The sequence below is a fragment of the Prionailurus viverrinus genome, chromosome C1 (assembly GCF_022837055.1).
Source record: "Prionailurus viverrinus isolate Anna chromosome C1, UM_Priviv_1.0, whole genome shotgun sequence".
In the NCBI taxonomy this organism is placed as follows: Eukaryota; Metazoa; Chordata; class Mammalia; order Carnivora; family Felidae; genus Prionailurus; species Prionailurus viverrinus.
In genome coordinates this window covers 4,785,284-4,809,239 of record NC_062568.1, presented here as the reverse complement: position 1 = coordinate 4,809,239, position 23,956 = coordinate 4,785,284, and the positions used below count along the sequence as shown (strand labels likewise).

At 46.4% G+C, this 23,956-nt stretch overlaps 1 protein-coding gene across 2 annotated transcripts in view; it reads right to left on the bottom strand.

The window, feature by feature from the left end:
* PID1 (phosphotyrosine interaction domain containing 1) overlaps positions 1-23,511 on the bottom strand; it is a 230,285-nt gene extending 206,774 nt beyond the window's left edge. The window contains exon 1 of one of the 2 annotated variants that reach the window (XM_047871723.1): positions 23,167-23,511. In XM_047871723.1, coding sequence (XP_047727679.1) covers positions 23,167-23,196 — 30 coding nt within the window. In that variant the 5' untranslated portion in view covers positions 23,197-23,511. Of the gene's footprint in view, positions 1-21,735; positions 21,955-23,166 lie in introns of those variants that run through there. The other variant, XM_047871726.1, reaches the window with a different exon arrangement.
* Positions 23,512-23,956: the final 445 nt, after the last annotated feature.

Below are 23,956 nucleotides of genomic sequence, written 5' to 3'. Positions count from 1 at the left end.
TCTGCAAATATGTATATGTCATGTGTTTTCCTTTAGAGCTTTATTTTGAAATAACTTCAGATTTGCCAAAACATAGCAAGAATAGTTATACCCTTTACCAGATCTACCAACCATCAAACTTCACCACATTTTCTTTACAATATATTCTTGCTCTCGTTCATTTACTGGCCCCCTCCTTCCCTTCTCCTTTCCTCTTCCTCTCCACTCCTGTCTCTCTCTCTCTTTTTCCCCCTCCTCCCTCCCGCCAACCTTCTTCTCACTCCCACACTCCCCTTCTCTCTCTTCCTTCACCCTCACTTCACCCTTCTTCTCCCTCTCGCTCCCCATCTCTCCCTTCCCTCACACAGGTTTGAGACTAAGATACAGACTCCAGATGTCATTCCCCCTTCACACCTAAAATGCTGTTACATATCTCTCAAGAACAAGAATACTCTCTCTTGCATAATGGTAGTAAAAGTATGCCACCAACCATGTCAATGGAGCCCTTTATAGCCATTATTTTCCTGGTCCAAGATCCAATTCCAGATCATGCACTGCACCCGGCTGTCCTGCCCAGGAACAGTGTCTTGGCCTTTCTTTGTCTTCCTTGGCATCGATATTTTTTTAAGGGCACAAGCTGGTTCTTTTGTGCGACACGAGCTCCCAAAACAGGAGTGCCATGCAAGTGGTACTTCCCGGTGCACCGTATCAGGAGGCACCTGATGAGGGTTCACCCTAATTCTGGGTGATGCTAACTCTGATTCTGTGTTGAAGGCGATGCCCGCTGGATTTCTTCACTGAAAAGTTACACTCTTCCCTTTTTCAACTGGTAATTTGTGGAGACATACTTCGAGATTATGTGACTATCCTGTTCCAAATCGAACATCCGTCCACTGGTTTTAGTGTGCCCTGATGATTCTCGCCTGGCCCAATTAAGATGATGGTTGCAAAATGGTGATTTTCTAATTCCATCATTCTTGCCTTATTTATTAGTTAACGTTGTGTAGTAACGAAGAGCTTTCCCCCCTCTCCAATCTATATGTTTGTATCAGGATAGCTTCGTAGACTCTTATTTTTTACTCAACGGGATATAACCCCCAACAGCTGTTATTTATTTTGAGGGTCAGTGTGTACCATATTTGACCAATGGAAACCAAGCTAGCTTCAGTTTTCCTTTGAAATCATCCCTTTTTTTGAGAATGTCCTTGCTTTATAGCACAACAAATAATGTGTTTAGCAATCCTGGAGGCCTCCAGGCTTCTTGAAAATGCTCAGCCAGGGATCATTTTATCATAAGGAAAAGCAACCGAAAATTTTCTCCCATCGAAAACTCAACCATTACCAAGAAACATATGTGACTCTAAACAAAATAGATTCTACATTTTATATTTTAATTATTGTTTTTTTATGAATAGCTCTGACTGTTGACATCTCTTGCATTACTGAAAGTAAATATAACAGGTAATATCCCTACAGTAAACAGGCAATAACAAGATAAACACACGATATACTTTGACTTAAATGTCAAGGAGATCCAGGATACATTCAAAAGAACTTAACATAGACATACAGAATTGTGTGCTTCCCATTAATAGCTGCCTCTAAAGATAAATACAACTCTCTCTCTCTCTCCCTCACTCCCTCTGAATATAAAAGTCAAACTCCACTCTTAGCATCCTCACTCATTTACAGTGCCACGTACGCCGTATTACCTCTCACTTTTCCTTCCAAAGAAATTAAGAGATAGCAAATAAATTATAAAATATCATTAGTTCACTGAAGCACTACAGAAATAAAGATATTCACGGGGCTTGCATTGTGTTCCTATCTTTTTTTTTTTTTGAAAGAGAGAGAGGGCTCAAGTGAGTGAGGGTCAGAGAGAGTGAGAAAATCCCGGGAGGTGGAGAGGAGAGAGAGAGAGAGAGAAGCAGGGCTCACCTGAATCGGGGCTCGAGCTCACCCGATGCGGGACTTTAGCTCACAAACCTGCTAGATCATGACCTGAGCCGAAGTCAGATGGCTAACGACTGAGTCACCCAGGCACCCTGTGTTCCTATCTTTATATCCCAAGTACTATGCAGGTGCAATGGACATACAAGGAGGAATAAAGCCCCAGTTCCCAGCCGCTAGGGCTTAGAGGCTTCTAGAAGACAGAAGTCCATGAGTGATTCTACTAAAAAGAAAAACTAGAATGAGCTAAGCGGTAGGACTGCATCATAAGAACAAACTGTGGACACTTAGAAGAAAGGTATGATTCACTGCACTTGGAGATCAGGAAAGGCAGAAGAAGGGCAGTTTCATCTGCTATGGGAGGCGTATGATCCCCTCGGCTGAGCATACAAGTGATGGAGGATATGTCAAACCAAGGAAACATTAGCAAAAGCATCGAACATAAAAACACACAGAATGTGGGAAATGGCCCAGGATGCATTAAAAGATGTAGACAGATGAAGACGGTGTATGACTTTGAACTCAAGCATCAAAGTCACTCCTCAGCATCTGATAAGGACACATCTTTACAAACACTGGCCACAGAAGGGAGGAAAGGAAATCTGCCTAATCACCAACATTTTAGTTCATTTAGCCTCGTTCCATACAAGCTTCTCACATCCAATGTGCAAAAGACTGCAGAAAGGGGGGAAGAAAGAAGAAGTGTAAACTAAATAACGTTTTCCCAAATACGAAATTAGCCAAATAGCATCTGTCCAAACAAACATAAACATTCTAAACTTCTAAACACTTAGATGAGATTTTCATTGTAATCACAAAGTCTCCGTTTCTCAGTAATCCTGGCAATTTTCAACACATGCCATTGCACAACATGCTTGTATTGAAAGATGGGCTGGAAAACCATCTGAGACCACAACAGACCAGCATCAGTGGATTGTTCGCTTCAGAGGACTGTGTCAATTTCAACAGGACAGCGCCAGACCAGGGCGGGGCGGGGGGCTTGGGGAGGCGGGGGCGGGGGGAGTGGGGACTGGGGGGAGCACGAAGTGTTCTGTGGCAAATAAAGAAACTCACAAAATCTGGGACACCGGTAGTGCCCACATCTGCCATTATTGCCAATTCAGCACCTGTGGTAGAGCGGGCGTGGTGCTGCCATTTTTCCCTTTGACCTTGATAACAGAACTCTGACTCGATTTGGCTCAAAGCCCCGCCCAATTAAAATACTCTGTTCTCCCAACCAATACATGGCCACGCATAGTCCTCATCCCTGAAACAGGAGCATCTCCCCGGGTAGGACGCAAGGGGAAGCTTTCGTGCTCCTAGTAAAAGGGCACAGATTACAAAGGCTCTCCTCTTTTGCCCTCCACGGTCTTAGGATGGAAGTTTCCTCTGTGATAACAACAATCTACTTCATATTTAACTGACTGAAGCCTTCTTGAGCACGGGAACCACTTCTTTAGACCCACCTTATAATTTAGTTTGGCTCCTCACCCAAAAGCAAAAGCTCCATGACATTTGTTCAAAGTGAAGCTTTTAAGGGGCACCTGGGTGGCTCAGTCGGTTAGGCGTCCGACTCCGGCTCAGGTCGTGATCTCATGGTCTGTGGGTTCAAGCCCCGCATCGGGCTCTGAACCTGGAGCCTGCTTTGGATTCTGTGTCTCCCTGTCTGCCCCTCCCCAGCTTGCACTCTCTCTCTCTTTCTCAAAAATAATGAACATTAAAAAAAAAAAAAAAAAAGGAAAGGAGAGTTTTTAAGAAAGGGACATGGGGGAAGGAAGCAGCCTGCAAATCTACCACAGTCAGTGTACTTTGACCTTCACCCCTGTAATCAGCATTAATCAAATCTATGGCCCCCACTTCTTTCAAGTGCCACAATTCCTTTTAAGCCCAAAATGCTGCTGACCCACAAACTGTACTTTGATATTCAGTACTTAAAAATAGGCATAAAGTCCAAAAGTCACAATGAATCAATAATAATTTTAAATAAATATTTCTTTCAATAAAGCACACAAGGTTTGAAAAATATTTGATGTATTTGCAAGGTATACATTTTTGGTCCATAGGAAATGCACATAGGGTTCACAGATACCTTTAAAAAAAATTCCATGACCCTTTCGAGTTCCAAGATCCATACATCAAAAAGTATTAATCCATAGTAAGAGCATTGTATTTGAATCGATTGCATAGTCGATAGACTACCCAGAACCCCAAGGATGTAAGTTGTAACAGAGCCATGACTTTGCCTTCTGCTTTGGCCAACTTTAATCCAGTTTTAAATTTCTGAAGCAGGCTTCTGCTCCTATTTATAATGTGAAGTTTAAAAAAACATGTTAACACTTATGAAACTGTTACGCTACATAAAAATTCCCCTGAGTCTAAGATGCCCATAGAAATGCAAGAGATGAAAAATAATTTGCTCTATCACGCATTTTCTTATTTACCAGCAGGCATTAATAGCTTCAAATCAAAGTTAAATTTCCTATTTAGAGGGGCCGGTGATTGAAATAAAAAAGATAAACAGCATCAGCTTCTTAACATAAGGAAAGCAGGCATCTGCTAAGTTCCAAGAGAGACTTTTTAAAGTGCATTTTACAAGCAATCAACAGTTTGTCAATTTCTTCCAGTCCCTGGATCAAAATGAATCCATTTGTCCTCTTCATCTACAGCCCAAGAAATGAGTTTTGTGAGCATCTAAGGCAAAGATTATGCCGTCTTAACCATAAGCCAAAACAAAAAGAAAAGTGAGAAGAAAAGAAAGAATTTTTTAAAAGGCCCCAAAAACCAATGGCTTTGAAGCAACTGTCAAATTTGGTTTGGTCCAATGTAGCTGTGACTTCTGGCCTCCAGCCGCTGAAAAGGAAAATGGGAGAAAGGAGAGGGGGCCGTTGCCCCTTGGGAAAGCTGTACATAAAATGTCTGAGAGGTATAGCAGTTAGCAAAGAGAGTTCAGAGAAATTCAGGAGTGGAATGAACTTCCCTCCCATTCATTGAGGAAAGGAGGAGGAGAAAAGAGAGAACGGGGAGGGTCTGGGGGGGGGGGCGGTGGAGAAAACACAGATATGGCCCCAAATCGCAAAGCAGGTCTACCTTACGTGTAGAGAGCCCTGCAAATTAAGTTTTATTTCCAAAAGACTGCCTCCAAGTTTTCACTGAATGCTCGCCCTGCTCCTAGGTACCCTGCCAGCACAGTCCCCTCCTGTTCAGAGCACACACACACATCTCACGGGCCAGCCTCTGTTCAACGAGAGCATTAAATTATGTTATGAAGAAAAGCGCCAGTTCTCTGGGCCAAGGAGTAAAGAGATCAGCACCGCGTTTGTACTGCTTACCATTAACACAACAGAGAGGAAGAAACACCAACTGGCCGGTTTCTTAGACTCTGCACTCTTCATTCTCTAGACCACCTGACTTCCAGAAAAACCACTGAGCTGCATCGCTCAGTCTGTCAACATCCTAAAACAGATATTGGCTGTACTCTATATGTGAATATTTAAGTATAATTTCAATTTCCCCAAGAGGATTCCCACGGGAGAATACGGATTTGAATTTTCTCTCGTTACACAACACTCTCCCAAATTTGCACTTTTGCAAAGCCATTTTCTACAAAGCATCAAGCTCCTAGAGAAAAGACCAGGGGGTGGGGTGGAGAAGGGGGCGGGAGGATGCCCCAGCTGACTGATGCCAGATGAACCTTCCTGGATTCACAGAGCTTTGTTTTGAAGATTTCCGCCTCGTATTAAATCAAAGTGGCAAAGCAGGTCTTGAAGACTAGTGAACTACATTCTCCACCCAGAAGGTCAAGGCTGCCAACACTGGACGTATTTAACTTCCTGGGCTAGAGAGCCCACACTGTCCTAGAGTGAACTTACGGAGCCATTCACATTTTTAACCAACAACTACAGATATTTCTCGAGAACTAAGACTCAGACAGCCTGGGACTGTGTCTTTTTGGCTATTTTGGCGCAAACGGCTGTACGTATCCCTGATACCGTTTCTACCCCAGACCCGGAGTCAAGAGGGGATTCATTTTATAACGTGTACCAAGACTACTTTGTCTGTGTTGGAGGTAGTAACAGCATCATTACTTAAAATGATAGGCCACTTTTTCAGTACAGAGATTTGGCGGAAAGGTGAGAGCGGCATCCAAGTTACAGAAACCTGAAGATTTACAGCAGATGCCAACAGCAGGACTACGCCGTGATAAACAACGAGAACAAAAATCATTCTCCGGCGGTGGGGCCAGAGCATGAAAGCTGCAGGCCAGGGCTGTGGGATAATGAGGATTCTCTTTGTTCAGGAACGTAAGGCTGTGCGCACAAAAAATTCCAGGGGGGAAGATGTTCGCACCCTTTCTTCGTCTCCCAGTGGAGCAAGCGCACAGTGGACGAGGGAAGTGTTCCCATAAGGAAGGACATGTGCGCAGCCATGACCCTCAGGTCCGTATCCCGGAGACCCTTCCAGCCTGGCTGCCTCGCTTTTCTCTGCCCACGAGCTCTGTTCCACACCACGCGTGTTGTCACACAAAATTTGAAGGCTGAGCATCAGAGGGTTCAAGGAAAATTCTTCCTGTGTAGCAATCAGAGTTTGTGGTTGCAAGCAGGAGACAACAACTCCAGCTCCCGTGAGAAGAAAAAAACAAACTATCGGAGTGACATCAAATTGAAAGGAGGAAGGAAGGACCAAGCTCAGAAAGGATGGGGATCGAGAAGCTCCTGGGGCTGGGGCGCCTGGGTGGCTCAGTCGGTTAAGCGTCCGACTTCGCCTCAGGTCATGATCTCGCGGTCCGTGGGTTCAAGCCCCGCGTCGGGCTCTGTGCTGACAGCTCAGAGCCTGGAGCCTGTTTCAGATTCTGTGTCTCCCTCTCCCTCTGCCCCTCCCCTGTTCATGCTCTCTCTCTGTCTCAAAAATAAATAAATGTTAAAAAAAATTAAAAAAATAAAAGAAGAAGAAGCTCCTGGGGTCTATGCAGCAGGACTGCAGGTCTCAGTGCTCAAAATAATCAGTTCTGGTGACTTTCAGCCTTTTGCCACCCTGCTCAGGATCCCAACTTTAGGGAGAAAGTGTCTTATTATAGATACTAGGGGGACACGTGGATGCCACAGCTAGAAGGTGACACACTGACAGTCCCCCGCCCACAGGACAGGGAGAAGAATTCCCGAAAATGTGATCAGGGTGCTGTTACCAGAAGATGGGAAATGAAGCTGGGCAGAAAAAACTCACAGACGTCCACTTCAACCGCTACATAAACCGTCTTAGCATCCCTACTAAACTGTTTATTTTTTCGACTTTTAGAGGCAACTTTGTCAAAACCTACAATTAATATGATCACCCAAGAGTCTGTTGCAAATGTTCCATACAGAGAACCCCACAGTGGGGCACCTGGGTGGCTCAGTCAGTTGAGCACCCAATTCTTGATTTTGGGCTCAGGTCATGATCCTAGAGTTGTAGGATTGAGCCGTGCCTTTCTCTCTCTCTCTCTCTCCCTCTGCCCTTCTCTCTAGCTTGCTCTCTTGCTCTGTCTCTTTCTCTCTAAAATAAGTAAAATTTTTTTTTTAAAAAGAACCCCATGGTAATCTCTAGGGTCTTCAATTTAGGAAAACACTTGGGGCTCCAGATGAGCTGATGGACATTCTTCTATTAGATAATGAGGGCTGAGTAATTCATCATGTTTCTCTTTTTACTTAGGCTGCCAGGAAGCTCAGAGATGAAAGTTTCAGGCTCAGTTACAGTAGCTATCCTAGGTTTTCAGGTACAACTAAACCCTTCATTATTTGATTGTTGTTTGTGGGGTTTTAGTTCAACCTTGTTTGAATGCATGAGCGGTATTTCGAGCTTTTACTGAAAACTACTTCAAAAGCATTTAGATTTCTTTCTTTACGAACCAAAAACTAATCCTTTCGGAACTGCATAAGAATCTAATACATAATTGTATTTGCTGAGCTTTTAGATTGGCCAGGGGTTTTCTGTTCTGCAGCCAGCATCATCTCTTTCCTTTCTTGCTAGTGCAGAGTTAACTTCAGGCAGCAGAAACTATTTCAGATGAATTTCTGGTTTTAAAAGTGGCTGTGGCAAAAAATATTAAATTTGATCAGCTAGAAGGCTGGATAGATAAATAATAACCCTACTCTTGAGTCTGATTATAATGTAGGATGATTTTCAGAATAGTTATCAAGGAACAACAGGGAACTGTCTCAAACCTAACCAGACAGAGGAACGAGTAACTAGACAGAGAAAATGGGACATACACAGCATTTATGCCATCACGAACCAAGGAGATTGGTTGAGCGTGAGAGGTCTAATCCATCAGTTTATAGGTAAAGCCACTTTCTGGTTAATTCCATGTACTTTTGATGCTAAACATCATCAGAATCTCATAATTCTGCAGGAACGGGCAGAGCTAAGGGGAACAGCAGAATATCTGGGAAGGTAAGGAAAATCAGAATATCTGATCTTCCCAAGAGGATCAGAAAACATCTACAGTGTGATTTTGAGTGGTTTGGGGGTGTTTGGGTTTTTTGTTTTGGGTTTGGGGTTTTTTGTGTGTTTTTTCCCTTCTTTTGGTGGTAACAGGAATTCTTAAATATCAAGGTGCTATCACCATTAAAGATGTCTTTCACGTTGGGTTTCCTGAAATAGCATCTGAACGGTTCTTCAGAGGCCAATAACCTGTGAGGAAAATGTTAAAAGCCATTAAGTTAAAAACCATTCTCCTTCCTCTAAATTCCCCCCTTTTTGGAAGCAATCTGTTCCAATGTTTGGCAGTAAAAATGCTCAAAATGAGCCAATACCATACCAATGAGAAGTTTCCACTTGCCTGACATGGGAAACGCAGGGAACGGTGACCTGGGTTTGGTGAAGAGGCAGAGACGCCTCCCGCTTCTGCCTGGACGCCCTCCCCGCCATGTTCAAGATCAGCAGATGCCATGGACAAGGACACTTCCGGTTCCCATGCTTCTCTGTGCCCTGGAGAGAAGGGGCAACGGTGCGTCCCCCCTCCCATCGCGAAGACGCCGGCACACCGCTCCGGGAAAAGAGGGAAGAAGAACGGGCACCTGAAGGTGGGCTCCCTGAGTTGTGCTGGCAGAGCAATGGAGGATGCTGAGCAAATAACTGCGGTCACAGAATTTTCTAGCACATTGGCCTTTAAAAGTCAGAAGACATGGGACGCCTGGGTGGCGCAGTCGGTTAAGCGTCCGACTTCAGCCAGGTCACGATCTCACGGTCCGTGAGTTCGAGCCCCGAGTCGGGCTCTGGGCTGACGGCTCGGAGCCTGGAGCCTGTTTCCGATTCTGTGTCTCCCTCTCTCTCTGCCCCTCCCCCGTTCATGCTCTGTCTCTCTCTGTCCCAAAAATAAATAAACGTTGAAAAAAAAAAAATTAAAAAAAAAAAAAAAGTCAGAAGACTGAGAATCTTTTCCTGGTTCCAAGGACTCTATGAACTTTGGATTTAGATTTCCCACCAGCCAAACGAAGGAGCAGGGTCCCCAGCCCAAGTGCCCACAGGCCCATCAGCTTACGTGACTTAGTGATGCCTGCTCTTTAAGGCCTGGGACAAACGAGAAGCCACCTCCCGTCCACGTGGAGCAGCGCTGGCCGCTGGTCACCGTATCAGAACCCACTGTGGTTTGAACCTCCCACTTTCCAAGAGCATCAGAAAGTCCAGATTTCCTTATAAATTCCTCTAATTTTTCAATCCTGGAAACTAATTTGTAAAGTGTTTATATACACGGAAGGTGCCAAAGGAAACATTTTGGGAAGCGACAGCCAAGCCTCAGGCCCCCGGTTTGTCAACTTAAAGGAGATCAAGTTCTTTAGGGAAGTGCTCTGGGCTGTGGGATGTTCCTTCACGAAGGGCTGGCTTCCCTTCCCCCCTCACATGGAAATTTATGGGGCACCGGCACCTGAAAGGTTAAAAGTCATCCTGCAGCAAACCAGACTCACTTTCTGTCACCCACTGCTTCCCCCAACTGAACCCTTTGTGGCAAGACTCACTAAATAAACTCATGCTCCATGGAACACACTTTGAGAAACACCAAAACTCTATTATCCATCTAGCCCTAAAATGCTATGCGGCTATGGAAACTAAAGGAGGGGAAGAAATTTGTATTTACTGACCCCCGTTAACGTGCCAGTTACCATGCTAAGCTTGCGTATTCCATACCTCAACGAAGAGTCAAGAGCTAAATGTCATCACCCCCATTTTGAAGTTGAGGATACAGATCAGAGGCCCTGGAAGTAACCTCTAATAAGTGAGGCACCCAAGATTTATTTCCTCGCGTGCCTGATTAAAAACCCCACGGTCTTGGGGCGCCTGAGTGGCTCAGTCAGTCAAGCGTCTGACTCTTGATTTTAGCCCAGGTCACGATCTCGTGGTTTGTGGGATCGAGCCCCGTGTCAGGCTCTGCGTTGACAGTGTGGAGCATGCTCGGGATTCTCTCTCTCCTTCTCTCTCTGCCCCTCCCTCGCTCTCATACAAGCACTATCTCTCTTTCTCTCAAACAAATAAAATGAAAAAAATAAATAAATAAAAGGTATCGAGGCAAGTGCCTTAAGTTTTCCTCCTTGAAAAGAAAAAAAAAATGTTTGTAAACTAGATTAAGATTATTTTTGTGAATGCTTCTCAATAGCATTCTAAAGTTCAGTGGCCATGGGTGAAGTTGCTATGTGCTGTGTAAATTTCTGAGTTGCCATACTCATGAGAAAAACAATTATTCCATAAGAAATCTCGACCCTACATCTGCTAGGCACATCACATCTGTAAACTGGAAACAAGACCCACCCATAGTTTTTCGTGATGTATTCTGTTTTCTATCGCAAGAGGAGGAATATCAAGAAGGTGGCCCATCCAGTCATGGAGCCACAACCCACAAAATGTACCCATTCAACAGCACAATCCCGAGTCTACTGGCCACGAGGGTCGGAGCCAGGTGTTGGCACATAGGACAAAAAAGGCCTCTGAGGACTGAGCCCCTCTGGGCAGGCTGGAAAGAAGCAAGAAACACCACCAAGAGCAACAACAAGAAAGGAGCCATCCTGAATGATGGATGGAACACCAAGGCACCAACCTGAACCATCTACCCTTTGGGTGGGATTTCTTCTCTTGTTCAACTATTAGCTACAACTTAGGATCGTTAGGCAAAGAGAGATGGATGAAACATGCCATCTCGAGGACTAAATAAAGGAACGTATTTAAAGGAGCGAATGGAACTCTAAGAAAAATAGTTTGTTATTTACATGCCAGTTAAAAGGATGTGAAGGCTACAGAGAACTGACAAAAGTGAGGGCAGAAACCGTGTATTGTTAGTTTCCCCAACACCTAGCACGTGCCTGCCATACAATGACTACTTCGTATACCCTTGTTTGAACACCTTTCTTTTTTTTTAATTTTTTTAATGTTTATGTATTTTTGAGAGAGAGACAGAGGGTGAGTGGGGAAGGGGCAGAGAGAGGGGGAGAGAAAGTCTGAAGCAGGCTCCAGGCTCCAAGCTGTCAGCACACAGCCCAACCCGGGGCTCGAACTCACAAACTGTGAGATCATGACCTGAGCCGAAGTCGGAAGCTTAACCAACTGAGCCACCCAGGTGCCCCAGACACCTTCCTATGGGGATACTCAACATGTAATACACTGTGTAATTTCCAAAGTCCTGACCTATGTAGAAGCCCATGAAACCATCACCATAATCAAGATGTTGAACACATCCATCACTCCCAACCCCTTGTTCAAGCCTTTTCAAAATCTGTCCCCCCATCCGATTCTCAGATCCGCTAATGTGCTTTCCATCACTTTCCATCCCCACCAGGACTAAGCACTCCAGTTCATCCACATCCTCACCAACACAAGGTATGCTTGAAGTCTCTTTACTTTTGTTTTTTTTTTTTGTTTTTTTTTTTTTTAATTTTTTTTTCCAACGTTTTTATTTTATTTTTGGGACAGAGAGAGACAGAACATGAATGGGGGAGGGGCAGAGAGAGAGGGAGACAGAATCGGAAACAGGCTCCAGGCTCCGAGCCATCAGCCCAGAGCCTGACGCGGGGCTCGAACTCACGGACCGCGAGATCGTGACCTGGCTGAAGTCGGACGCTTAACCGACTGCGCCACCCAGGCACCCCTACTTTTGTTTTTTTTAATTTTTTTTTAACGTTTATTTATTTTTGAGACAGAGAGAGACAGAGCATGAACGGGGGAGGAGCAGAGAGAGAGGGAGACACAGAATCGGAAGCAGGCTCCAGGCTCTGAGCTATCAGCCCAGAGCCCGACGCGGGGCTCGCACTCCCGGACCGTGAGATCGTGACCTGAGCTGAAGTCGGACACTGAACCTACTGAGCCACCCAGGCGCCCCTCTTTACTTTTAGCTATGCTATAGGTATGTAGTGATATCTCACAGTGGTTTTAATTTGCATTTTCTTGATGATTAATGATGTTCAACAGCTTCCTGTGCTTATTTCCTGTCCATATAACTTCTTTGTTCACATCGTTTGCTTTTTTTTTTTTTTTTAATTGGGGTGTTTATCATCTTATCCACTATCTTGATATCCCGGACACAAGTCCTTTCCCACAGATTCGCAAGTATTTTCTCCCACTCTGTGTCTCATCTAGTCATTCTCTTGTCTTTATTGCTTAAAGAGCAAAAGGTTTTATTTTGATGAAGTCCAATGTAATCAAATTCTCCTTTTATGGATCACTTTTTTGCTATTGTTCTAAGAAATCTTTGCCCAGTCCAAAGAAACTTCGGGCTGTGCTGGACCATTCATTACCTTGATTTTAGGAATGTTTATGCTGATGCATAAAAAGTTACAAAGATCCACTGCCTTTGTCTGCAAGCTTCCCAGTTTTAAGGCTTTGCATTTAGGCCTGTGATGAATTGTGAGTTTCTACACACCAGATGTATGATGTCAGGATCAAAGTTGGGGGGTTGTACGCAGATATCCAATTGCCCTAGCATCATTTGTTGAAAAGACTATCCTTTCTCCAGCAAACTATATTCTTTGCACCTTTACCAGGATAGCACACACTTCTGATCCAAAAGCAGAATTCTCAAAAAAGGCCTTCGTTAACAGCCGCTAAAACATAAAAGTTGCACACATCCAATGCCGCCGGTCCGGTCTAAAGAAATAGACGCACACGTATGTAAGGATGTGCCCAGAGAGTTAAAACAGTACTGCCTACACGAGAACAAGGAAAGAAGATGGACACGCCCCCGGACAAGCCCTGACAGAGAGAGGACGGAACCACCTGTGGTCCCAACTGTACCACAAATTCTATGCAGATACTTAAAAAGAATGAGTTGGACCTACATGTACAGTAACCCCCCCCCCAACATCCATAGGGAATATGTTCCAAGACCCCCAGTGGATGTCGGAAACCACAGAGAGTACGAAACCCCCTATATGCTATGTTTTTTCCCACGCATACATACCTAGGACAAATTTTAACTTGTAAGTTAAGCACAGTAAGAGATGAACAACAATCACCGATAGTAAAATAGAACAATTATCGCAATATACTGTCACTGAAGTTAAGGGAATGTGGTCTCTGTCTCTAAAAATACCTTATTATCCTGTACTCATCCCTCTTCTTGTAATAAGGCAAATGATGTCAGCATGTCATGTAACCTTGGGCAACTACTGACCTTCTAATGATCTGTCAGAAGAAGGATCGTGTGTTTCTGGACTGTAGTTGCCAGCCTGCTAGTAATTGAAACCATGGAAAGCCGAACCATGGATGGTTCGTAAAGCAAACAACATTCATGGTTTTATATATTTTTTTATATATATATGTATGTATATACACACACACACACACACAAATATATATCATGGTTTTACATTTATATATATATAAATATAAAATATTTATATATATAAGTATATATTTATGTACATATATTATAAATATATATTTATATTTATATAATGTATATAAATATATATTTATATATATGTATATATACAGAGACACATACAAATATATATCATTATTATTTTTATTATATAAACAAATATATATATTATTGAAATACATGAAAAGACCTAAATATGCATGTATTTCAATAATATATATATAAAACCACAAATATATTTCAATAATATACATATATAAAACCACAAATATATACATAAATATATAAATATATATATATATATATATAACTGAAATACATGAGAAAGACCTAAATATGCACCTATTCATTTGTATATTTTTGCAAAAACCTGGACAAAGTTGTGGAAAAATCATTACTAGAGAGGTTATATGAGTTTCCTTCATGGATAGACTTGGGAACAGAGAAACGGACAAGCTTATTAACTTAACACACTTCTAAGCTGTCTGATTTGTTACCCTGTCACCCTAAGCAGATATTGTTTTGTAATTTTTTAGTCAAACCTAATATAAAACAGTAGCCATGACGTATAGCAGGTATGCTACTCCATTTCACATCTGCACCACCATCTGGAAAAAAATTCTCATTGCTTCCCCGCCCCCCGCCGCCCACCCCCGTGGTTGGTTCAAGCAGCGAGAAATATATTGGTGCACAGAGGATACTCAAAAGAAAATTCGAAAGTAGGTGTTATGGGCTGAATCGTGCCTCTCCAAAGATTCATATGCTGCAATCCTAAGCCCCCACGCCTCAGAATGTGACCTTAGAAACAGGCATTGCAGATGTAATTGGTTAAGATGAGCTGGACCAGAGGAGGGCGGGCCCCTGATCTAGCGTGGCTGGCGCCCTTCTGCAAAGCAGAAATTTAGGTACAGGGACACACACAGGGAGAACGCCAGGTGCAACCTGGGGATCCTGCCAGCAAGCCAAGGGACATCTAAGATTTCCAGAAAACCACCAGAAGCTAGGAGGGAGGCATGGAACAGATTCTCCACCTCGGAAGAAGCCAAATCTGCCGACCCCTTGATTTTAGACCGCCAGCCTCCAGATGGGTGAGACAACAACAAATTCCTGTTGTTTAGGACGCCCGGCTTGTGGCAGCGCTAGGAAACTAAGGCACTAGGCTACCAAGAATTTCAGGCCCAACGCAGAAGAGCCACCTGTCGGCACCGTGGCCCCCCGGCCCGCAGCTCGGTTCCCAGGGAATATCTACAGGAGACTCAGAGTGTGGACGGCTGTCTCCGCTATCCCACATCATGGGTGACTTGTACACGGGGGTGTCACACACACCTGGGAAGTGCCAGCCGGTTCCTGATGGAAAGGCCCCCGAGCCCGCGGAAGCTGTGTGTTTATCCTCAGACCCACAATTAACAAAGAAGCTGTGAGGCAGGGACGGGGTCTCCAAGGGACCAGGACAAGGGATCAAGACCGGTGGGACTATTCTCAGGATGACAACGAAGGAGGCTCTTTCTCAGCGGCAGCTCTCCTCTCCCCTCCCTTCCCCATGTGCAGTATTCACTCCTTCCTGAGGAACAGAATGAAAGGGAAAACAGCATTTTAAAACTGGAGAGGCTCTAACCCAGGCTCCTTGCCCTCGGCGGGCTTGCAAGTGTCTCTGCTGCCATAGCTGCTGCATCGAAAAGAAGAGCCAGGAGCCCCTGGGCGGCTCAGTCGGTCAAGTGTCTTATTTTTAGTTTCGTCTCAGGTCATGATCTCACAGTTTGTGAGTTCGAGCCCTGCATCGGGCTCTGTGCTGGTGGCCTAGAGCCTGTTTGCGGTTCTCTCCCTGCCTCTCTCTCTGTCCCTCCCTTGCTCTCTCTCTCTCTCTCTCTCTCTCCCCCTCTCTCAATATAAATAAACTTAAGAAAAAAAAAACTTTTTCTTTAATAAAATAAAGAAAAGAGGAGCCAGCCCAGGAAAGCAAGCATGATGACTCCTCATGACGCTCAACTTTTTGTCTTAAAAGTGAGCTCCGCAATCGAAATAGGTTTGTTTTGTTTTTTTTTAAATAATGTTTACAATTACCAAGTGAAAAGCGAAAACAAACCACAATGTCTACCTGGATGCAAACAATCAACCAGACAATAATCTGAGGCTGCCACGGACAGACTCTAAAGTCAACCCACACTTGTCCCTGTTGGAGACCCTGCAGACACTCTGACGATCTGGATTGTTTTGAGCATAAAACCCCAGCCTTCCCTTGGTCTCCGCCTGCCTGGAAAAGTACCACTGAGATCCGCCTAAAAGCAACTACTTTTCACATCCCATAATTGTAATGACCAACGTTAACTACCTCTTGAAGCACATTTACTGTATTTTCCAGACGTGCTCCCTTTGGCAACACAGCCCCCGTTTGCCACCTTTCCTAGGATGTTGACCAGAAGCAGATGAGGGAGGAAGAAGCAGTAATTTCGTTGTTTTATAACGTCTGTTTTCATTTTCTTTGAATCCACCGCAAATAAAGTCACACACTCGGTATAAAAAGAGCATGCTATGGACACATTCATTTTGTCCCAGTTTATGAGAGTCGGGCATCCCTAGACTTTCAGAAATACAGAGAACATGGTCAAGAGCAACATGGTGTTATCACTGTATTAGTTTATGATGGCTCCTATAACAAATTACTATAGATTGGGGGGCTTAAGACAATAGAAATGTATTCTCTCACGCTTCTGGAGGCTGGAAGTCCCAAATCAAGATGGCGGCAGGGTCACGGTTCCTGCAAAGGTTCTAAGAACACAGTCTTGATTCTTCTAGCTTTTGATGGCTGCCAGAATCCTTAGCAATCCTTGGCTTGTGACAGCAGAACTCCATTCTCCACCCGTCTTCACACAGCTTTCTCTCCTATGCCTCCTCTGTGCCTTCAAATCTCTCCTTGTAAGGACACCAGTCACTGGATATAGGGCTCACCCTGATAAAAAGACTCAACTGGTGTATAAGCTTCAACAAGCAGAGGGAGGTGGTGTTTTTCTCGCTATTGGAATCTCCCTTATCAAAGTAAGACTTCAGCGGCAACAGCTGAGGGGAGAGGAAGGAGGTCTGGGCCATCAGACATGGGGAAGATGACCTCAACAAGGTGAGGAACCCAAGTGACACGAGCACTAGGTGAGCCAGCTTCATGAGACTCTGGAAGCACCGAAATAGGCCCAAGGTCGCGAAACAAGTCTGTGCCTTATTCCTGAGACCGTCCCTTTCCAGGTCTTGGCCTGAGGGTTCGGACTTAGTGAATACTCTGAGGCTGTGTCACTGGTTGGCAGCTACACTGGGATCAAAACTCTTTTTTAACATAAAATGATAGCAACTAATTCCACTGGACTCCAAGGAGGTCTTTGGACAAAGACCTCATCTATTTCTTCTTGCTCTACTTCAACAAAGCCTGCGTTCAGATCTGTGCCCAAGGGGGCCGAGTGAAGCACACTGTGGTGTTCCTGAGTGTTGCTGGACTAGTTTTATTTGCTGACCACTAACGACTCCCTGAATTGCCGCTATTTGCTATTTTGGAAAGCCCCGTGGAAGGCAGCCTGATCACCCAGTCGCCTTGGGGCCGTCCGGGATGGACTCTTCCAGGATCCAGTCTACAGGCCTAATTCACATAGTAGGATGGAGTCAGTGTAAAGGGAGGGGGGAGGAGAGAGCCAATCTGGAACATCAAACAAAACGCGCAAGTTGCCTAACAGCCCCAGATAACCCAGTACAGTCAACAAGAAACAGCCCAATTAGGCAATGGGTAGCCAGGGGGCAGAGAGTTTTTTCCAAGGCTGACATTTTGCAAGTCACTTGGGGGACAGTTTGTTGACAAACCCAGAGAAAGACCCAATGATGTAAAGCTAACATTCTGCTCCTGAAAGACCTCAGATTAACAACTCCGATGTTTCCTTAAAAACAATGAAGCCCAACGCTTTGTACTCAACTCATCTAAGAGGGGTGAAAAGAATCACAAAATCTAGAACCAATTTGGTGAGAAACCCGTGCCTCGCTAAGAGCAGCTATCCCTTATTTCCAAGAAAATGCTCCCGAACTCCCCAACCTCCTTCCTCCCTTCCCCCCGTTTTTGGTCTAAACGTGGAAGGACTTCAGACAAGATCAGGCTGGGTGACCAGCTCTCAAGGTCTCTAGTGTGGATAAGTGCCATGTGTTCCAGCTGAAGAGACTTCTAAATGGCACCTGGGAATCTCGGCTCAAGTACGACATAACAGCTTACTTCCCCCAAGATGAGGGGAGCCCTGGTCAGCCCAGGCAACCACACAAGATACGAAAGCAGCCTCTCTGAGCCACTCACCCCGCCACTGTTGCAATTCCATTTGTTAATAGACAACAGCACCAGCACATCTAAAGCAAACTGCTGGGTGGCGCAGTCGGTTAAGCGTCCGACTTCGGCTCGGGTCATGATCTCGCGGTTCGTGGGTTCGAGCCCCGCTTTGGGCTCTGCGCTGACAGCTCAGAGCCTGGAGCCTGCTTCGGGATTCTGTGTCTCCCTCTCTGGCCCTCCCCAGCTCGCGCTCTTTCTCTCTCTCTCAAAAATAAATACACATTCACAAAAATAAAATAAAGCATCCTACTTTGTCTCATCCATTCGTACTACAGAAAAGTGGTTAAGAAGCAAGCTCTGAAGCCAAACCACCTGGTTGGAATTCCAGCTCAGCTCGTTTCTAGCCACCCTTCCCTGACCAAGTCGTTTAACCTCTTTGGATTTCGGTTTTTTAACTATAAAATGGGGATAAAAGTGGCTATGGAAGGTAAATGAAGTAGATGATTCAAATAAAACCCCCGGCCCCGTGCCACACGCACAACACGTGCTCCATAAAAACGAGCCATTGCCAGTTCCTTCCTTGCTCTGTGTATCTTTCGTCAATGTGGTCTGCCCGGAAAAGTGTCAGATTTGCCAAAGTTTGCTCTCCGCCTGGCGGGCCTGGCCTAACGCTCTCCAGCTGACGTTCTAGACAGTTCTTCCATCACTGAGAAGTGATGAAAAGAGAGAAGTAGAGAAATAAGTCTAGAACAATCTACAGTCCAAGTGAAGGTGAAATCTATCAGATAAGGCAAGGCAGAGAAAGGGCAACATAATCTTACCTCCTAAAATCTGCCAAGTTTTACCTCCAATAGAACTTAAGCTCTTTACATGAACCTCTCTGCCAGCCCAAAGTTTAACCGGCAACGAAAGAGGGCAGGATCTGGTTTTCTTCCGATCTTTCCTCATTTCACCCTGCTTTAAAGGCGCTGATGCTCAGCCGTTGGACAAAATGAGAGTAAAAAGGAAAGCAGTGAGAGGAAGAAAATGATCCAGGCTGAGAAGCCAAGAGTGAGCTTTACGGATAGGAGTTCCGTATTTCCTGGGTCTGCCATGGAGAAATTTCAGTCTCAGGGAAGACAGGCAAATGAGGAAACTGGAACCCTAATGGATCGCCTCACGAGAAGACAGTCGCACAGACTCCACACTTAGAATTTGCCGGAACTTGCTTCTCAAACATTCCCATTATCACATTCCACTCTGTCCTTGTAATAACTCCACCACAGGCAAGGATCTGTTGGCCTCCTTTGTTTCGAGCTCCGTCTCCATTTGTCTTTCTCCTGCTCTCCTCCTCTCCTGGCCTGCGGAGAAATGTATCTGGTAGCTCACTGGAGACATATGCTCTGGGAAAACACACCTGCCTGTGGCTAAACGTGTCTGTACTCCTGCCTGCGTGAGTCTGTCATTTCTAAGGGATCTGGCCCACCCAACAGTTGAGGCAACTCAGCAGCCCATGCAAGTTGTAAAATATCAAGGCCGGAAGTAATCTCATGTCTTTTAAAAAACCAATACCCGGGGCGCCTGGGTGGCGCAGTCGGTTAAGCGTCCGACTTCAGCCAGGTCACGATCTCGCGGTCTGTGAGTTCGAGCCCCGCGTCGGGCTCTGGGCTGATGGCTCGGAGCCTGGAGCCTGTTTCCGATTCTGTGTCTCCCTCTCTCTCTGACCCTCCCCCGTTCATGCTCTGTCTCTCTCTGTCCCAAAAATAAATAAACGTTGAAAAAAAAAAATAAAAAAATAAAAAAAAATAAAAAAAAAAAAAAACCAATACCCTAGCCCTAAAAGTCCCCTTTGCTTTTCTGAGAGGAGCCTGTCTCAGATCCGCTCCTTTAAAAACGTAGAACTCTCTGGAGTCCCTCCAAGAAAAAGAGTCCGCTGTGCGGTGGAGAAGGTGAAAAGGGAAGAATTAATATTTATTCATCTTTAAAAGTTGGGGTGGCAATTGAAATCTTCACATTCCTTTTGATCCTATTCTATTTTTAATGGCAGAAACTCCCAGCCAGGGCTCCAGTGGGATGCAACAGAAGTTTTAACATTCAAGGGAGCAAATGAACTTGCCGCGGTGTGTGTGACTGAATGAGAAATTATCCAGCTCAGCTCAGCCCTGCTCGGGGCAACAGGTCCCTGCGCCCCGTTACTGGATTTGGGTCAGTCAGCTACACCCCAAAGCAGGAAATATCGGCATCATTTTGTTTGGCAGAGAAGCGAGTACCGATAGTGATAAGCAAGCCTGGTCAGAGATGTCAGCTCTGACCAAGAAGGCTGGCTGCCAGACCGACATTAGCTAGAAGGTCACGGTCAGGCCTAAGCAAGGTTCTGCCACACCGCCAGGGCCACAGACTCTTGGAATGGGCATCACCTAGTAGGAACGCATAAAATCAATTTAGAAACAAATGCCATTCTTCCCTCCCCTCGCCTCTTTTGTTTCTAGGTGCTTGTACAATAAATTGGCTCCCTGGTCCTGAGTCCTATTCGGGAGCTCTGGGAATGCTTCCTTTAAGGATTTCCTTCACCCCAGCTCATCTAGATTGCATTCTTGCATTAAAAATTAATGAGGAAAAAAAATTAATGAGGTTGAACGAGAAGGTTAGGGTTTGTGTGAGAAGGGTGGCGCTTGGCCTTCATTCAGGAGTGGGAGCCCCATCCAGCACAACATCCATCACCGTCTCCACGGCCATAGAATCAGGGCGAGATAAAGCATCCCGTTCGCTGAGGAATCAGCAACCAACCTTCCTATACGGTGGTGCCTCGAGGGCAGCAAGGGGAAGAAAAAACCCCAGACAGCAAACAGAGACCGTGACCAACATAACCACCGGGAATGTAAATAAAATATTATTACGCACAGCTCACTCACCACCTCACCCTCAACAACTCCCTCCCCCAGAAGCAAAAAGTAAAAACATACAAATTGTGTGTTTTTAAAAAGAGCCGAGCTGCTATTTGGAAAGAAGCCACAAATAGGAAGATTTGTCTCCAGTTGGCTCGCTACTGTCATCACAAGGCTTCAGCTGCACCTTCACAAGCGAACCAGGCTTGTTTACTAATTTAAACTTGGGGAGCATGAAGCTGAGCCTCACTCACGTCGTCGGGAAGTACCTTCCAACAGTGATTTGATCTTAGTCAGGCCTAAGCCATGTTTACCTGGGCTTTCAAAAGCCCAAACCTCGGGCTCTTTCGACAGCACACTTTAAAATGAAATAAATGCACTCCAAGAGCCAACTGTAACAATCCAGGCTCGTGCCAAACACACAGGTGTAAATTTCACACAAGAGCCGTGGAGGGCGTTTCTAGTAAAGGAACGATCGCCTGGCTGAACGCAAGCCAGAGCTCTCGCCTGCCCAGGGTCACGTGCTCCGGAGCACAAGGGAGACCTTAAAGGAAACAGGGCGGCAGAAAGAACTCCAAGAGCCGAAATCCACAAACTTCGCAGAGGTACAGAACACCAGGCCAGAAAAGCTGCCTCAGGGAAGTCTGGCCTTATCTCTCTAAGGACTTCTAAAGAGCCACCCTCATCACCTGGACGGGGAGCCCGCCATCCTCCTCGGTCACCTCTTCCTTCAGAAGAGAAGCCATGCCCTGAACTGACAGGGACTTCAAATGGCACGACTAGTAGCTGGTGTCACAGCCGAAATACATTTACGTTACCTTTGGTCAATCACTCAGACTCCATGTTGATATTCTCTTAAGAAGACAAGGAGGTTAGAGGCCGGTCACCTACGACCTTGTGTCCAAGACTAAAGGTCTCTTCTCTTGTTTCGTCTGTTTGAGACCCTGGGGAACTGGCCTGGTGTCTCAGATTCTGTTCATGTGAACCCACTCCCCACAAATCCAAAGCCCCGGGGAGGCTTGGAAACAGGCTGTGGGGCATCTGCTTCTGCTAAATGCAATGCCCTCTGCAGGTTAATCCTCAGTATGAAAACTCATGGCAAAGGTTAGCCTCTCCCAGCACCTAAGGGACAGTCTGCATTTTGCCTTTGGAGCTTTACATTTTCATTGAGAAACCTCCCAAGCCAGCCAGGGTTCCTGGCCTCAACTATACTAAGTGTTCTGACTAGCTCAGCCTCCAAGGGCTCCGTATTTTACCACTTAAACACTCCTTTAAAGTTTACTATGAAACAATGTGGCTCTCAGCCTGCCAAAAGTTTAAGTGCAGGTTTCGGTGGATTTTATCTAGCAGAGTAACCGCCCTCTCTCTTGGCAATATTTGCGAGCAAAAGGCAGTCATCAAACCTTGCAGTCTGGGTAATTCCAGGGTCCCAAGTGTCACCGGATGAGCGCCTTTCTGTAAACATCCCTCCTTCTCATTTTGACCCCCTTCCTGTCACCCTGGCTTCAGAATCCAAATTAAAGGCAGTCTGCCATGTCAGTGGACAGCACTGAAAAACTTTTGATGGGATGACCCAGGGCATAACTATTCCTAGCTGAACTTAACTTTCGATTTTCAAATATCTGGGGGAGCCGAAGTTCAGGGGAGATGAAAGGAGAGCACCAACAAACAGGAAAATAAAATAAAATATAAAATAAAGTGAAATATAAAATAAAGTGAAATATAAAATAAAGTGAAATATAAAATAAAATAAAATAAAATAAAATAAAATAAAATAAAATAAATAGCATACCATGGCCAAGTCAAAGCAAGTTTGATATTTCCAAATTACACTGGCAAATGGATGTTTCCACAAATCATTTGTTCTGTCTTTCCCGGAGAGAAAAAAAAAAAAATCTGGATGCCAAAACCCTAACCCCAGATCAGTAAATCGTGCCCGCGGAATGCAATCTAAAATTGCTGGTCAGAAAGTGCAAGCTTCGACATATCAACACGCACACAAACACCCGAAGCCAAAAGTTGTAACGCCCGAAGCGATGCGTTGGTCAACGTCCCCCCGTCTGGCCCCCGCCGGGTGCCCGGCGGCGCCGGGCTAAGCTGACAGCATCCTGCTCTTCCACGACCGACCGCTCCGGGCAAATCCCCGCCAAGGGGGCGCAGGCGCCCCCCCTCGGGCTCCTCGGGCCCGGGGCACCTCCTCCTCCAGGCTGGCCCCCGGCCGGCCGGCCGGCCGTGCGGGCGCCCCTTACCTGCAGGCGCTCGGTGGCCGGCTGCCACATCTTCCAGCCCGGGGTTTGGCCGAGGAGACGCCGGCGAGACTCTCGATCGCGCCGGGGGCAGGGGGTGGGGGGCGGGGGGCGGGGGGCGAGGGGCTGCGGTCCCGCTTTACATCTGGGGTCGGCGTCCGCGGGGGCGTTCGTCCCGGAGCCGGCCGCCGCCGCGGGGTGGGCGCAGGGGGGCCGCGAGCAGAGGAGGCGGCGCCGCGCTCCGCTGCCGGCAACTTGTGGGCACGGCGGCGCGCCGGCTGTCCTGGCGCAGCTGCGAGAGGACTGCGCAGCTCCGCCCGGGCCCGCGAGCGCACGGCGGCGGCGGCGGCGGCGGCGGCGGCGACCGCTCCCTCCTCCTCCCCCGCCGCCGCCGCCGCCGCCGCCGCCGCCGTCGCCGCCGCCGCCCGGACCTGCGCGCTCTGAGCATGCCCGGGGCCGGCGCCCGCCAGAGAGCCAGCACTCCCGGGGCCGCCAGTTCCCGCCGCCGGAGCGGGGAGGCCAGAGCCGGCCGCCCTGCCCCCGACCCCTGCGGGACCCCGGGGTGGGGGTGGGGGCGGGACGGGGTCTGGGAGAGGGGGACAGACTGGCTGGGGAGGGCAGGGCCCGAAAGGCTAGGTTCGGCAGGGATCTTTGAAGTGCCTGGGACTCGCCCGGGCGCTGTGAGGCGCGACAGACTTTCCATTCATTCTTGCCAGTGGAGTTAACTGAGCAGCTATTATGTTCCAGGCTGATGCTGGGCTCTGCGGGGGGGGGGGGGGGGGGGGGGGGAAAT